The 17,905-nt window shown below is 35.7% G+C and overlaps 2 protein-coding genes across 3 annotated transcripts in view; one reads left to right on the top strand and one right to left on the bottom strand.

Moving 5' to 3' along the window:
* The window catches only part of LOC128986658 (lithostathine-1-beta-like), a 40,602-nt gene extending 24,617 nt beyond the window's left edge, over nt 1–15,985 (bottom strand). Inside the window, exon 1 of the mRNA XM_054407133.1 lies at nt 15,874–15,985. Within this exon, the coding sequence (XP_054263108.1) occupies nt 15,874–15,922 (49 nt within the window). The 5' untranslated portion in view covers nt 15,923–15,985. The remainder of the gene's footprint in view (nt 1–15,873) is intronic.
* Nucleotides 1–17,905, top strand: part of LOC128986657 (HIV Tat-specific factor 1 homolog) — an 89,249-nt gene that overhangs the window by 35,437 nt on the left and 35,907 nt on the right. The gene's annotated exons all lie outside the window — the stretch shown is intronic.

The raw sequence follows: 17,905 nt of genomic DNA, 5'->3' as shown, positions 1-17,905 counted from the left end.
TAAAGAGTCGTCGTCGACCAGTTCAGTGACGTGTGCCGGCCGGCAAATTATGTTAAATGTCTACCGTGTTCGTGTTATGTTTGTTTGTGTGTTCAATGTATTTAAGATCTGACGACATTCAACGAATGTAATATTTTAACGTTCCGTTTTGATAATGACTACGCAGTAGTCGAAACTATAGTCAACGAATACCGACTAAGGAATTGTGGACGTCAAGGTACGTAACCTGCTATATTTTTTGTCATATTGCAATATAACTTAACAAGCAAAGTAAGAAAAATCCTTTTCGTGTAAAGATAACCACTCAAAACTTCAAGCTTGTTTTTAATTTTGCTAATTCAAACAAGCAGCAGTTTGTTAGTGATTCCATTATTTCGTCTATTACGATTGTGTTAATATACTACCGATTTGTCGAACTTTTGACAAGAATGCAACAATAATCTACAACCGATTAAATCAATCGATACATAATTTGGATACACGCGATTGCCTATGCCTACAATTGATATCTACAATTGTATAAATGAATCGATAAATAATCTGTTATAAGATGTAATATTGGTATATAATTCAATATTATCCTCTTTGCAAAGATATGACTTGTATTTCAGATATATTAACAGATGTTTAAATTATCATAATTAAACATCTGTTAATATATCTGAAATACAAGTCATATCTTTGCAAAGAGGATAATATTGAATTATATACCAATATTACATTTTATAACACACTCCCCCTTTTTTGCGAGGTCGCAAAATAAGAAGTCTTCATTCAGTCCTTCTCCGGTAACTTCCAGTGGGTACAGTCGTTGTATGGGTCTTAGTATTAAACCCTTTTTAGTTTTTACTCGTACCAGTAATTGCACCCATTAACTCAAGACGAGGTAAAGTAATTGGTTTGATTGGTGCAACTCGTGATTTGGCTAATATAAGATTTATGTCAATGATACCATCTACTTCGGTTCTTAAGAATATACAACATCCAAAAGTAGCTTTACTGGCATCACAAAAAACATGTACTGTACTTGAAGCATTCAAAAATATTCTCCTACTCAGTACGCACATTTTCAGACAGCCAAGTTCCTCGACCCATTTTTGAAACTGTACCTGTAGGTTTTCTTCATCCCAACCTACCTTCAACGTCCAAGTCGTTTTCAAAATAATTTTGGGAATCAGTCCAACCGGAGCAGTAAAACCAATAGGATCGAAAACCTTTTGAGCACATGATAGTAATGTCCTTCTGGTAAGTACTGAGTCTTTGATATTCAAAGGTTGAATATTACAGTACAGTTCATCTTTAGAGCATAACCATCTAAGTCCCAAGACGTTCTCAACTTGGTCAGGAGTTTTAAAGTAACCGTTACCAGCCCAACCCCTTAGGTTAAAGCCTTCTAGCTTTAAAAGTGTTTGAGCATCATTTATAAAATTCTCTTGACTCCCGTAAGGCAATTGTCAACATAAAAAGTTTTTAGCAAAGCCTTGGCTACATGCCTAAGATTGGTAGGAGCGTTTTCCAGAAAATTATTTAATACTGCTCCCAAAAGAAAAGGACTACACGACAAACCGAAGACAACTCTAGCATGGCGGTAAACGATCACATGATTGTCTTCCCACCACAAAAATCGTAACATGTCTCGATCATCATGGTCAATTCTAATTTGTAGAAAAGCCTTTTCAATATCTGCCGTTAAAGCAAATGCATGTAACCTAAAATTAGTCAGTACCTTAGGTATTAACTCTATCAAGTTAGGTCCAGACTCAAGACATCCATTAACAGAATATCCATTTATGTCTTTAGCGGAAGCGTCAAAGACAGGTCTGATCCTCGTGGTGCTTCCCTCCTTGACAACAGCCCGGTGTGGTAAATAGTGACTTTTCAATGGTTGTGAAATGTTTTCATCTGTCACTCGCTCAATGATGCCTTTGGTCAACCAATCCTTCAATACTAAATCATAATCAAGATACATATTACACTGTTTCAACTTACGTGTTGTTGACAACAGACGTTTTTTGGCTACTTCACGGTTTGTATCCAGAGGGGGGTGGTCTTCAATCCAAGGTAGTTTTACCTCGTAGCGTCCATCCACATCTCTGGCGACAGTGTCTTCGAAGAACGCTAAAACATCTCTATCTCTCTCCTCTTTCTGTTGCTTGACACTCGGATCCATTATACCCATTGTCTCTAGTTCCCAAAATTGCCTAATATCTTGTGAAGATTGGAAAGCCACAAACATGGAGGAGACAAAAGAAGATTCCTCGTCAGACGTGCCAACAATTGTCCAGCCCAATCGAGTTTTTACAGCTACAAGGTGCTCATTTACCTTATGAAACTCTGGAGTGATGATCTGTGTCCAAACGTCAGCTCCTAATAAGACATCAATACCAGTGAAGTCATCGCCGTCACAAGAAACATCAGTCAGAAATATGTTTTCTTTCTCTAAATGAGTGATCAAGCTGTAATCACAAAACTTAGGAACATGATTACAGATAACATGTTGTTCAACAACGTTGACACTTGTCCGAAAGTTCTCATTTATTGAGCTCAAATTTAATTCATAGGTGTTATGATATTTAGGACCGGTTTGTTTACTTCCAAAGACTTCTTGCTGGATCAGAACCTTACCATTGCTTGGGAGACTCAATTTAGATACACAGAGACTAGAAATGAAGCTTTTCTGTGAACCTGAGTCACATAAGATTCTAACCTTTTTCGGTTCCCCATTTACATAAACAAAGGCATACAAAGTTTGTAAATAGGTAGTTTTACTTTTGTTGTTCAAAGTCGAAAATGAACTAGTACTTTGAACCGGAGTTTGTTTTGACTTGTCCTCACCACTCGGCTTGGATTCATTAGTGGTAGGGATCTTTTGACATAAGATTGCAAGATGTTTACCCATACAGATGTGACATTTTACCTGAATCCTGCACTTACTTGCTAAGTGTCCCTTCTTCAAACATTTAAGACACAACCCCTTTTTCTTTGCAATCTCGGTTCTTTCTGAGGTTGTCTTATGAAAGATGGAAAAACAGTCAGATGAATTGTGAGTTGATTTTCCACAAAATGCGCAAAGATTCTTATTAGGGTACATACCTGTGCTCATTTTAGGATCCTGATGTCCATCAGACGATACCAGAACTGCTGCTGAAGGTGTCTTAGGGTTACCAGTTCGTTGTTGTTTCTGTGAATCTTCATTTACCTTGTTATTTTCACTACTAACTACCCCAAAACATCCTTCTCTCAACTTAAATCTCTCCTCTGCTTCGACTTCCGTCTTTAGGAACAACAATAGTTCTCGTAAGCAATTACCAGGCTCCATTGTGGTCACATTTTTGCCTACTCGATACCTTTCCCAAACTTTAAAAATATTCTCTGGTATTGAAGTTTCGACAAGAGGGAATAACATAGCGGCATATTTTTCCTTAGTGACGCCCAAAGTTTCTAGAGCCCGCAGCTGCACTTCAAGTCTATCATAGAGGTTAGTGACAGACACCTGGCTACTTTTACTTAACACTAAGGTCAACAGCTCCCTTACATAATACTCTATTAGTAATTCGTCTTTGCCAAATCGAGATTTCAAGAGCTCGATTGCTTTATAATAGTTTTCCTGAGACAAAGGAAAACCCTCGATCAGTTTTAGAGCCGCGGAACCTGGTGTCATTGATTGAATTAAATATTCAAATTTATCCTCATCACGCAGACTCTGATCATTATGGATTTTCGAAAACTGTGACCAAAATCCAATCCAATTTTTGAACTGTCCGTCAAATTTCTTTAGTTCAATTTTTGGTAAACGAATTTTGGTTTCATGTTTAGAGGGGTTCAACTCACCTCGATCGCTGCAGGGAGAGGTTTTTACCAGGTTTTTGTATTGGGCCTTCATGTTGAACCACTTGTCTCGAAACTCTAACGAAGCGTCGTACTCTGCGTCCAGGTCAGCGTCAGAAGTGTTCTCGCCTAGCATCATGTCTTGTATCTGTTCATCCATAGTGAAGAGATTGTCACATGTCGCCTCCATACTTAAATATTGTGTTTCAATGGCTACCATGAGTTCTTCTTTTGGCAAATCTTCTTTTAAAGCATTTTCAAAATTATTATGTGCTTTCAAAAATTGTCGCCGAAGCTGTCTTCTCTTCCTGTTTAAACGTATTAGGTCATCTGCCATTTTTTATTAATTGACCTTCAGGTTTTATACAATAATTAATACTTCAAAATAATTTATTCTTCTAATAATCCTGGCAGGGTCGCCAAAAATGTAAACTAACTTCAAATATGAACCAATTTTCTAAAAAGTTCAATAAAATCAGTCTCAAGTTAGTTGGAACAAATTTACTATTTCTTTTTCAACACACAATGTTTACATTCATGTTTCTTTTAAATTATCATAATTAAACATCTGTTAATATATCTGAAATACAAGTCATATCTTTGCAAAGAGGATAATATTGAATTATATACCAATATTACATTTTATAACATAATCTACATGCGATTTCCTAGGCTTACAATTGAAATCAACAACCGTTTACAACAGCTGACTTTTACATGGTAGGTATATAGTCAATACTTTTACTCTCTAGGGACAAATAATGATTTTTACTCCCTAGGGAGTCGAAGAGCTACTTAGTAGACCTGCAACGTATGGATTGAACTCCCCTATTTTTGTTGTAGTGTATATCGAAAAATGTATCTAAAATATATACATTAGATCTGTGTGTATGTGATTTTCACGCTTCTTTAAAAATGAAGATCAATACCATCCATTGAACAATTAATATGAATTTCAGGCAAGTCACAATGCATTGTTTGACACAAATCACAAACACGCCGAAGGGAACATTGTGGACGTGTTAATTCACACAAGGAAAATCAAAGTTGACACAGATTGTATGTTGTCGGACCCCAGGTGTTCAAAGTATCCGCCCTCCGCCCCTTCCATTGTGAGCGTCGAATTCGAGCACTCCCCGCTGGGGTTATTGGTTTGTCTAAACGATGTTTACATTAAAGATTGGGGAAGACAGCTGCCGCTTGCTTGTGATTTGGTTTTGTTCGTCGAGGGCTACGAAATGGAAAATTTACTAATTGGAAGACTTTTATAAAGAATTTGGTTTATTTTCCTTCCTATTATCGTGGTACGTATGCAATGAACTATAACGATTTTCGATCTATTCACAAGTTTACTAACTGTTACAGGACGATAAACATAAAATATGTTGCAAAGCTGTCGATTTCTACCAGGTATACCAGTCGTCATCAGGGTAGTCCCAATGTAATTTTTTTGACCAGGCAATAATTGATTAATTGAAAAGTCTGCTTCGACAAACATAACGTACTCTATTATTGACCAAATTAATCGTGAGTTTAAGATAAGTCAGCTTCGACATAACGTACTCTGACCAACGGTTTTGTCCATACTGTTTTGGTCATTTCACTTTAATATTATTATGTATTTTAATTGAGAGTCGTCATACTATTGTTGCATAAAACTACTTGTCGCGAAAGTCTACTGTATTTTTAGCCGGTCTAGTGAAAATGTGCGGGACTTCCCCCCCACGAGAACAGGGTTCTAATCTCTCCAATCAACAATGGATTTTATCCATCCTAGCCGCGAACCTGTAGGCTTAGCCTGAAGTAGTGTGTAAAACATTGCACATACAATAGCGTTATTATTACTCTATTGTCTGTGGTTCTGTACTTAAACTTTGCAGCTTTGTCCCAATATTTATCCTCTAACCAAAATCCAAACGTTAAACGTTCAATTCCCCACAATCTCTATAGGAGTGAGGTACCCCGGAAGCCATTATGGGCGGTTTACACCAACATTGAATTAAACGGTCGACCAGGACCAGCTTTTGTAGTTTGTATAGTACACATTACATTGACAACCATCATTGGGTTAGGCGAGGCATCTGGTAATCTGTCGCGGGTTTATAGCTTATTGTGTTCACGCTGGATGAACACTGGAGTGGATAACTCGATGCTAGTTAGCATGATAGATCTTGGATCATAGAGGTTGGTAAATAGGGATCTTAGCCAAGGTAAAACTGGCTGATGATATATACCTTTACATCATATTCTAGGCTCTATAGTCTGTCTGATGGAACCTGTCTCCTGACCAAGGTCTACCTAGCTCATTGGGTTTAGGTCTGAGTCTGTCCCAAGTAGACGAAGGGTACAGGTTCCATCATACAGACTGTAGTATGGAACAGTTGTGCACATTACCTCAGAATAGGTGAAGATATTCATGGTAAATTTTGTGAAAAGTTAATGGTGATTGGTGGGATTTGAACCCGTGACCTCGGGTTCAAAAGGTTAGTGCTCTTAAGTGCTCACATATTTCACAGCTGTCAATGTTTAAGTAGGAAGTTTAGTGGTTTAGTGCTCGTTTAATCACAAGTCTTTCATTTCGCTCATGTAAAAAGCCAGTACTGTAGCTTTTTGTTGGGTTTAAACTCAGCCCCAGTTGTCCTTTATCATTGGGCATTTAATAAATGATTTTGATTGGTCACTCCTATCATCATCAGACCCAATAGCTTTATATTGTATCGAGTGTACAATAGCAATTGATCAAACTTGTATTTATGTATTTACCGTCTTATGAATCAACAGTAAAATAATACTGTACTGTATTAATACATTTCTCAAACTCCAACCCCGAACTCAAACGCACATCAACACAGTTACAAACTAGATTACCCACGTAAGTTGGAATTTATCCAACGATTATTCTTGGGCCCCCAACATAAATCGTGATTAAAAATCAATCAATTTTAAAATGAACGTGTTAATTGATTGGTTGTAATCGTGCTGATTAGTCGAAGTTGCCAATCGTTGATTACTTTGTCCAATTTGTGTTTGGCAACACCCAAACTCCAGCTGAGGCCATAAATCAAAACTAGACCGTGGGCGCCGAAAAGACTATGACGTCACCGCGGCGCCGAAAAGTAGTTCCTCTCAAGGTTCAAGGTTTGTTTTACTACTTCCGAGATTATTCTGGTGACTCTGTTTCATAATTTTTTTATCGATTGTTATTGCCCTGAACAAACTTAATTAAAAGCTCGGAAAAAAGACCCAAGCCGCTTTTACAATAGAAATTAGAAAAGATTTTACAATTTCTTTAGGCATTATTTGTTAAAAATGTTTAAACCAGTCTTAAACTTTGGTGGAAACAAATGTTTGCAACTCGTGGAAAAAAATTCTTTTACACACTAAAAAACCGTTAATGTTTAAAAAATAGCCATCTTCGGGTAACTTAGGTTTGAAAGACGTGTTTTAAACGCGGTAAAAAGTTTTTGCTAAATGGTATTGATTGTATTCGGCCTAATGCTGGGTTTTTGCAACTATCTTGAGTTGCAGCAGGCAATAGTATGTTTATAAGAAAATATTTGTGATTATGAGGCATTGAAACTGTAAGCCAACAGACTAGCGTGCACAAGGTCTGAACAGTACGGGGTGTCGAGAATCAGCTTCCCCCAATAAAATAATAACATTTTTTTGCAACATTTTAAATACTAAACAATATGCAGACATGATAAAACAAAATAACTTCAAATAGCATAACTTAGTACCATGAATTCAGGCTGGTCCTATAGGGTGGTGGCTTTATCATATCAAATCCATTGGCGATTGGCGGGATTTGAACCTTGCACCTCGAGGACCAAAGCCTGCGCTCTACCCTTTAACTCGCTTCTTGAACCTGAACCTGGTACACTGGGAATAACAATTTTAAACGGTGAAACCAGTATAGACAAGTAGGCTACATACAAGTGGGTCCTGTGGGTAGAAGTGGTAAGTACTACAATATGATGGAGGGAGGTTTATCACGTGGTTTACTGCAGTTCTAAAAACAAGTGAAGGATGGTCCGGTCGCGCGCGCTGGGGTGTGTGTGTGTGTGTGTTGTTTGAGTAACCACTAGACAGTAGCCAGACTAAACCACCTTTAAACTCACCTTCAATGTAAATCGCGTTTGCCAACTCATCAGCTACAAACAAAACGAACGTGTTGTTTCGACTTTTCAACACTTTGATTCGTCAAAACAATTAAACACATGTGGTTTTCGCTAAACAATCGAGAGTTGGTAAATGTTTAGTGTGCAAAGTGGTTTTTGCAGCATTGTATTTTAGTGGCTGAATGATTGGTTTTAACAAGAAGGTTTGTTCAGTCATGTTTAATCCAGTAGTGTTTGGTTGGCGAAACTGCACGCCTATAGTATGTATGATGGAACCTGTCTCCTGACCCTCCGTCTACCTGGGAACCGACCAATAGATTTAGTCCAAAAACTTAAGGGTAATCAGTTTCGTTTTAGCATAGACATATATAATTGAATATAGACCGACAGCAGTGCTGCGGTTAGCCCGGGCGTCCACCTCTGTGATCGCTGAGTAGTTACGTAGCGCGTGTGCCTTAAACACGACGCTCCCAGCGGTGGACGCCAGTACTGCTAACCGCAGCACTTTGTTGGTCTATAAATCTATTTGTCTATGGTTTTAGGTTTGTGGGTTACATAAAAATACAATAGGCTTTGTCACATACATATATAAATCTCAGGTAGATGTAGGGCCAGGAGACAGGTTGCATCATACAGACTATAGCAGTCCTCGATCAATGGTACTGTTCAAAAAAACAGTTGGTATTAGTAACAAATTTACTGAAATCATCCCCTACACTTAAATCCTCCCATTATAATATTCAAATACGCATAAAAATGTCCATTGTGACCGATTCATTTAACTTGAAATGTTCGAGCGGAGTTTCTCAAATACAGAAACTATGTATTTTACCAGTAGTTTCATGACACTTATGTTTATTTAAATTTCCACTACAGTGATTTAGATAGGTGTCAAATTTGATTTACCTACTCCCTATTTTCAGGACCGATTCCTATTAAAGTTTATTATAGTTTAACGGGACCTTCCGACAAAATTGGTTTGGGATTCGTCGATTTGGCCGCTCCCCGCTCCTTCCTCTCAAACCCGTTCTATCGCAACCCACAACAGGAATAGAGTGTATTGCGAGGAACAATATGTGATAAACAAATGTTGATTTTATACTTCTCAACTATCTTGAACTGGCCTTGGCAAAGTCGGATAACACCTATAGAAATCAATGAAACATTATTGAACAAAATGATCAAGCGGATCTTTTTAGTACGACTTTAATATTTGTACGTAACAATACACAATGGAAGTTTTTGTTAGTACTTAGGTCGAAACAAACCTATTTGTAGATAACTGTAATATTTCAACCTGAAAAAACATGAGTTAGTCGTGTGAAAGAGCCTAAACAACAACAAAAAATCCATAATACCCTAACTGACTACACCACCAACCCAAAACCTATAGTTTGTATGATGGAACATGTCTCGTGACCCGGAGTCTACCAGGGACCATAACCATTGACCAGTAGACGGATCACGAGATATGTTCCAACATACAGACTATACCATACTCACACCAGCTGCAAAAGGTCTCTCAGTAGTTATGAAATAATTATTCATATACCCATCACATATCCAAATATTTATTATATTCGAAGTGGTACCATAACAATTTCAAACATCACTAGACTTGATGTATGTTGACATCAATCCAACATTTCAAGACTTTATCTACAAAAGACATCTGGAGAGGTCAAAGTCAAATAGGCGAGGTCAATATCACCACATTTAAAATTTAAAAATCCAAGGGATAGTCCAGGCCCCCTGGCTTGGACCTTGTTTTTAAAATCAACTATGATGTCATTTCCAGCCACTCCAAGAAACAGTTAACAGCTGTTTCATATTTACAAGATTCACTTACAGATGTTTAACAAGTTTACACTCTTTACCTGAATCAGCTGTAAAATGTGGAATGCTGGGGGTTTTAACCCGACCAGCTGTTTACACATACGCACTTCTGTACATGATAACGCTTCCGTGAATCGCAAATGCGCAGCGAATAACTGGCATACCTGCGAAGATATGAGCCAGAACCACGGAGGTAAAGGTTACTAATTGGTCTTTAGCAGCGATTGGCATTTAAGTGTTAAGATGTGTTCCTTGACCTTTGGAATGTAAATGTATGTGTATACTTTCTCAGTATGTGTTGGATACAATAATAGTCAATGGTATTACTGATAAAATTATGAGTGGATGTACCATGTGAAACATTATCAATGAAATTGAGTTTGCCAAAAAGATCGATTTGACCATTAAATTGGAAAATTTTGTCAATGGAAAGAGGTGTGATTTTTGTACCTATAACACTTTTTGATCTATTTACAGACATTTTCTAACAGTTTTTTGTACTTTTGTTTACATAGTAGAATTTATCATTAGTATTGGACATATTAAAGTAGTTGAATCAGGTTATCATTGGACCAATGTTATATTAATGTGTTTCTTTTCTTCGTCAGCCTTGTAGTTGCTACTGAGATACCATGTTAAGCCAATCTATCTAAATGAAAAATTTACTTTTATTGTTTAACCTTATTAAGTTCTAACGCTGCAAGGCTAAGACAATTAGAACTAAGTTTGCTAGTGGGAATATTTTATCCATTTTGTCATTCATTTACTGTTGAAAATTCAGGAGAATAATCCATGTTACTAGACTAATAATAGTAAAAGTCAAATGTTCACATTAGAATTAAATAGTTCACTACTGACAGATGGGTGTATAGCTGCGTGTAGTAATTGTGGGGTTAGAACTGGGAACACGTGATTTGGACCACCTACCAAGAGGTGTTGGAGGTTTAACCGTTTAGCCACTATAGTGAGTTAAGATATCCACCAAAATGGTACTTTTCCTGGTTCAATTAAAAAATTAGGTTAAAACCCGTGATATTCACCATATGGGATAACCAATTTTATGCTATCTTTGTTTAGGAATAACCTTGGCATATAGGTGTCTTTCGTGGCTAAAATTCAATTTCAAAAATTGACTTTGGAATACTTTATTTTGAATTTGGGGAAGTATTTTAAAATCATACGATACATGTTAACATTTATGTTATTCAATGTATGGGGTTTATCGGTGTTGAGTGGTTTTAGATGTCTCCACAGAAAATATTCCATTGATGTGAAAAGCATGTCCGTGTAAGATAGTAAATCGCTTTTGAAAAATCTTACGCTGATCGAATTCCTATTATTTCAAAAATGCATTGCCTAACGACTGGGCTAAAATACCGTACAGTACCTACAAAAAGGTAGATCACAAATTTGGCACTAAAAAAATACCATTATTATTGTGGTCATATTGATATTTATTTATTTTTGGGCTAAATCATGCCCGTCAATGCTGTTACTCAAGTTGTACTTCATGTTTTATAAAAAAATAGGTTAGAAAAATATTAGAAAACTTCAACAAAATATTTTCGAAAAAAGAAAATAATTAATTAAGAACTGAATTTGAAAACAGGTAAACAATATTATTTTAATGTAATTTTAAAACATGTTTCAAAATGTAGCTTTGAAGATAGCTTGTTAGTTCATCCATATACATAATTAAAATTTTCAATATTTTCATTTATTTAAATTAATAACGTTTTTGTTTTCAGGTCAGTGCCATCAACTTGAGAGTTTTATGGTAAGCACAACCCATTCAGTTGATTTTAGGTAATATTTAAACCTACATTTTCACAAACTTTTTAACAATGATTATATCACTTTAATTTATTTACATAATAATTTATGAGTTGAAATTCACGCTTACCTATGTTAAAACTTATTTTTAGTGCGAACGCCCTTGGTATTTAACAGAAACAATATTTGCAGCTAATGTTATTTTTTTTTTATCGTTTCATTCTTTATACTTCTTCGGAAGTCAACCTGTAGCAAACGTTAAATTCATTTTGTCATAACGTTAATAATGTCAGGGAAAACGTGCAAGTTAAATTGTTGTACTAAATATATTTTTCAATATAGAATTAAGGTTTGGAATAAATAAAGAACTAATATTTACTGAAATGTACTAGTTCTTGGTGAATTTGTATTGCTCTAAAAATATGCATTTCCACTTCAAAAGCAAAGTCAACGTGGATCTTCTATTCGCAATCGCGATAGCATTTCGCTTTAACAATGTGTCATCTGGAACCTCAAGATTTAGAAGGCACCGAAATATCTTGCAGCGTTATCAGTGGCCTGAATAATGCGGCTTGCCTCACGGTTGTAAAAGATGGAAGATAACTAAACACACGACGCGGTGAAGTTGTGAATGGAAGAATCCTGATCAAACACACGCCGACGGGTTCAATCCATGTTGTCAGTGTAAGAATGAAATGCTAACTGGTAAAAATCCGTCAGCTGCCTCAGTTGAACATGTTTTTGATCAACTGACTGTTTCCTGGTCTATCTTTTCATTTTTTTGCTTTCCCCAACTCTGAATACATCTTTCAATGAAATAAATTATATAAAACAATGTTTTGGTGACTGCGCTGAATCAAATACTGTAAGTCAAAACAGCGTACTTAATCACTGGCCTAAATTGACTCCATTAAACAGAAGTTCAATTGTAACGATGGTAGTGAAGCTCGCATGGAAAATAAGAAAAGTTTAAAAAAACGCTTGATGTGATGAACTGTATTTTTCGTGATAGTGCCCACTTTTGTGAGGCTAGCCTATTCACAAAATATAGTCGTTTTAAGTTGTTTTACTTTATAAGTCAGTTCCCAATAGCATTTCTTGCTTTCATTTTAACAAACCGCTGTTGCGATTTCAAGAAAGTACGACGAAACAAGTATTAACTCCCTCGAAAGGAATTAAAATTGCTGACAATTTGTCAACGTTTATATTTGTTTAAATATTTCTAAAAGAGTGTTTGTTCTTGTCCAATATTTAAGATAACACAACGAACAAAGATGATGAAAACAAATAAATTTTTATAACGATACTTTTGTATATTTACTAAAAGGAAGTTCGGAAGAATGAAGTCTTCAAGTGAAAATGTGTATAGCTAATGTCCAGATGAATAAGCTCCAGGTGATGCTTTTTTGGGTCATATTTTAGTCCAATAACTCACCAGTAACAACCGCTATCATTTTGGTGACCCGGTGGTTATGAATCTACCATGGGACATTGCCCTTCTCCGGTATTTGAACGGAGTAGCGGTGATGTAGGTTGATGGTATCTCCCAAATTGTCGGTTGAGGGCCAACAACACGACCGCAAAATTGTTTTCTACTGAGGAAGAGTTGTTCTCACTTTCAACGCTAGGTGTTGGGACGGGTTGAAAATGTCTACGGATCGTGGAAAATTGTAAAAAGGATTTCTGTTGGAGAAAATACTTTCACGGGAATTTTTGATAGGTGATCATGATTTAGGTGTGATACGTTTTTGATGACTATTTACGATTAGCCTACGTATTTTCCAGACGTGTCGGTATTAGAGTATTTCATGTAGGTTTGCTGTACAGTACATTTTTCGAGCTGTGAAGGCTCATATTCACTAAAAAATGAGTAAATTTCAAAATAAACCCCACCGAACGAGATATTAAAGAGTAGACACGTCCACTCCTTTTATCCATGATTCTATACAATGAATTAGTTATTTTTATTTTGTTGTTTTTTTTTCTAACGTATACAAAATTCATTATTTTCAATAATATATTGCTTGGAGACTTAACAAAAATGCATAATCAAAATGGACTATGACTCATAATTATTCTGTAAAAACCACAGTTATTACCACAATTATTAAAAAACCACTTTTCCCAAAGACCAAAATCTGGATACTAAATAAAAAATTCATGCATTCAAATAAAACAGTTCTCTAAAAAAATAATAACTAAAATAATTCTCTAAAAATACGATAAACTATCTTTCTATCACTTGTACGTGAGAAAATACTATACAACTGTTAACCAATTTAACTCTCACTCGACAAAGGAATCCTACACCGCTTATAATAACCCACTCGTGTGTAGTGTGTAGTGTTTATAAAGGAAGTCGTATTTCGGCACCTGTCTAGCAACAAGAGGTCTGGCACTTACACTCTCGCCGTGAAACATTGGTCTGCAGAGGTGTAAATCTGCGAAACTGGTCCCGCGGAGGATGTATCAATCATGTGAGATTTAGTGTGAGGAAGCTGGAATGGTCACCTGGAGAGTTAAAACTTTCAGACGTCCGGGGTGGAAAATATAAGGTGCGATGTGGTAAAAAGATAGTGTTGGAAGTTTGTTTAATTTGTATCTCTAGAATTTTGGGGAAATTGTGTGGATTTGTACCACAAAGTTTAATGAAATATCTTTATGTACAAGTTCCCAGAAAAATATTAGTTTTTCCAATAAACCCTCTCCTAGGGACAAATACTATAACTAAAGGGTTGTATTAAATTACAGTTCAAACATTGAATAAGCGTCAGTGTGTAGTTTGATTTATAATTGTTTCTTCTATATTGGGTTAAACCTTTTGATTTGATATAATACATGTCCTATGTTTTCATTTCGATAAATTTAATATTTTTGATATTGTTAATTCGTAGATTTCAAATACATAAACCAAAGATATAGGCCTATGTATTAAAATAAAATACGCTGTACAATTGAGTTTTGTCTGTATAATCAATGGTGAGTGTGTAATTGTTTTACAAGATATTTAAAGAACCACATTTAATTTGTTGGTTACTTGGCAAAGTACTAAATTATTTTAACTAGCCTAAAAAACCTTTCTTTCGCCAAATTTACCTATGCACTCTAATATAACAAAATTAAAAAAAGTAGATGTTTTTACTTAAATTTATGAAAAATTAACATATTTATGAAACATTAATAATTATGTATCAAATTTAGTTTCTATGTACCTGTATATCAAATACAGTAGGTGTTTTACACTAACACATCAAGTAAAATCCAAATAATTAGTTATACTATCAATATATTTACTCTGAGAAACCCCGGTCAATATTTGTTATCAGTATAATGTTCATGTAATTTTTATGCAATTCTGTTTGATAATAGATTGCTCAGTTCGTGTTAGATTTTAGACATTTTGTAACATATTATTGAGGTGTTATCTTTACTACGAGAAGTGAGTGTAAAAACAAACAAGTTTTTGCGGGATGTAGCTTCTCAAATCTTACAACAATTTTTATTTTTTCTCTTCCTCGTCAGAAAATCGTTTTCAAAATGTATTCAACGATTTTAAAGGTTCTGTCTTCATATTTAATAAATACCCTATGGTTTTATTTTACTGTAAATGTTTGCTACTAAATTATTTAAATTTTATCCTTAGGCACTTATAATCTTTTTACGAACATAATCTATCTTTAACAGTCTAGAAATGTGTTTAACTCAAGTTTGTTCAAAATTGTACATTCATAGAACACTATTTGCAATCTGTACTAAATTAATCGTATTGATTTAACTGATTGATGTAACTGTATATTCATGTGCTAAATCATTTTGATAGGCGTTGAACTATTTTTCCTCAATAATTATAAAAGTTATTTATTTAAATGTAGTTAGTTATTTAATATTCGAAAACTACATCTACATAATTTTTATCGATTAATAAGGAGTTTCAATTCGAATTATAATATTAACAATGTACTAAAAGTTTATGTTATGATTTTTATAAAATTTTCTTTGTTTTTTTAACTCTTAGTAATGTTTTCAATGCTTTTCTTGCTTAAATATACACGTTTTAAAATCCACTTAATTCATGCAGTCGTTTTATTTTTGTGCTTTGAAACTTTTTGTTTACTACACGAAAATTTGCACATTTTCCAAAATCTCCCACAAATTCCTTTTTTCAATTGACGATAAACATAGAAACTAGATAATATTTATAATACAATTTTTTCATATATTTTGAGTTTATGTACCAAAAAGTATTTGTTCCACAATTGAAATTTTTGAAAAAATAGGGATTGACTAAGTAAGGAATTACTGTAAATTGCTTTACCAGCTGATGCTACAGATATCCAAGACAGAAGAAGTGTTAACGTCCTCATGTTGATTCACGTGTTAATCCACTCATATAATCTTCAGCACTAGGTACTGCACTGCACCGCGACCCATTGTACACTGAACTGACAGACTCACGTCGCACACACCGGGTCTACGCTACTCTACCCCCTCCCAGGCCAACGGGAGCAAGTCAGTCGAGTTTACGGATTTTAATTTAGGGTTAAAATCCAATTAGGCAATTTGAAATTTCCTTAGTCTGCAGGTTTGCTGTAGCGGGGGTATTTCAAGTTCTGCAGCATGGTTAGGAAATCAATTTGCAAAATTTTTTTTGTTTTAGAGTAAAAAAAATGGGAAAACCCAATTTTAACCCCGTAAAACCCGCGTGAACCCCCGTTTTTATAGTTCGATCAAGCTGGTTCGCGAACTCGTTTGAATAAATAAATGTAGGCTTAGTCATTGTACTAAATTTAAACAAAATCGGATAATTTTGACTCGAGTTGTATCGTGCTAACGGACACACAGAATATATGAATTTAAACGGATGCAGGCCTCTGGAGACATGAGAACGTACAAATAAATCAGTCCCGGGCCTACTAAAAAGGTATTACCATGAGTCCCATGGTAATAGGTTATTCCCTGGAAAACTCGCCAAAACCCACAGATAAATACAGTACTCACACTGACAGGAGCCCCGTGATTGTTATTCATGCATTTCCTAACCTCTTGCCTAACGGGGGAGCGAGCTGGCGTAGTGGCTAGAGCGCGGGACTTCGGTCCGTGAGGTCCCGGGTTCGATCCCCGCCAAGTCACCAATGGATTTTATCTAAGTGATAATGCCGTAACCCCTAGGTCTAGCCTGAAGTAATGTGAAAAACAATCCCAGGCTCGTGCCTAGCGTCCTAGGACAAAAAAAAAACCTCTTGCCTAACGGTGTTCTTAACTGTCTTAGAGGTAGGAAAAAACAAGAGAATTAAAAAAACCCTCATGATTCAAATCACCTTTATTGCCTTTTTTGTCCTAGGACCCTAGGCACGAGCTCGGGATTGTTTTCACATTACTTCAGGCTAGACCTAGGGGTTGCGGCATTATCACTTATTGGTCATTTGGTGGGGGTTCGAACCCGGGACCTCAGGAACCGGAGTTCCGTGCTCTAACCATTAGACCAGCTCATTGACCTTTAGAAGTTCGTGTACTTTTAAACATCTCAAAATGAAACTCAATTCCTTTCGAAATGTATCATGTGCAGTCGAATCTTTATGAGATGTCCACGTCGTTGAACTTGCGAAATGCTGTTCAAAGTTTCGGAAGAGTCCGTCTAGTCCCAGGTAGACGGAGGTTCAAAAGACAGGTTCCATCATACATACTTTAGATACCTACCTTCCAGCCTTTCAGATAGGTAGGCCAGGTTTATACAGTTATCAGTGAACTACTTCGAACCTAAACATTATGCTTGCGGATATATAATTTTAAGCCTGCGTATTATTTTTACAGATTAAAGTTTGTCCGCCGTGAACCTTGTTAATAGTATATAGTTGACACGGAGGAGAGTTGGTGTAAAGGTCAGCATCGCTAGCTGCAAGCTGACATTTGGCTGCATTTGATGACTGGCCGACACGACGTTTACCGTACACTGTACTGAAACTAACGACCTTTATACATATTGTAATATATCACAGGGTGATGTATACTGAACAAGGTTCAATTTAAAAATATTTTCACATAAGTTAAAGTAAATAGTAAGTTCACGTAAGTTAAGTAAAAGTGCTAAGTTTATTATTTTTGTGTAGTGCAATAGTTAAGTTGTACTTAAAAATCAAAATTGTTCCCGATCTCCAAAATACAAGTAGAATATTTGGTTTGTGTCTGTTACTTACCTTTACATTGTATTCGAAAGCATCTTTATCAGCTGTTTCCTCATTATTTTAAGCAAAATTACCATTAAATATATTTTTATATATATAAACACTCCAATCACATAATGCAACAAATATCAACAGATCATGTTCATACTAATTGCATTTTAGACA

Source organism: Macrosteles quadrilineatus, unplaced genomic scaffold (genome assembly GCF_028750875.1).
Source record: "Macrosteles quadrilineatus isolate MER2022 unplaced genomic scaffold, UCM_ALF_1.0 Scaffold_2__2_contigs__length_208266976, whole genome shotgun sequence".
NCBI classification, from domain to species: domain Eukaryota; kingdom Metazoa; phylum Arthropoda; class Insecta; order Hemiptera; family Cicadellidae; genus Macrosteles; species Macrosteles quadrilineatus.
This window is presented reverse-complemented; position numbering and strand designations above follow the sequence as displayed.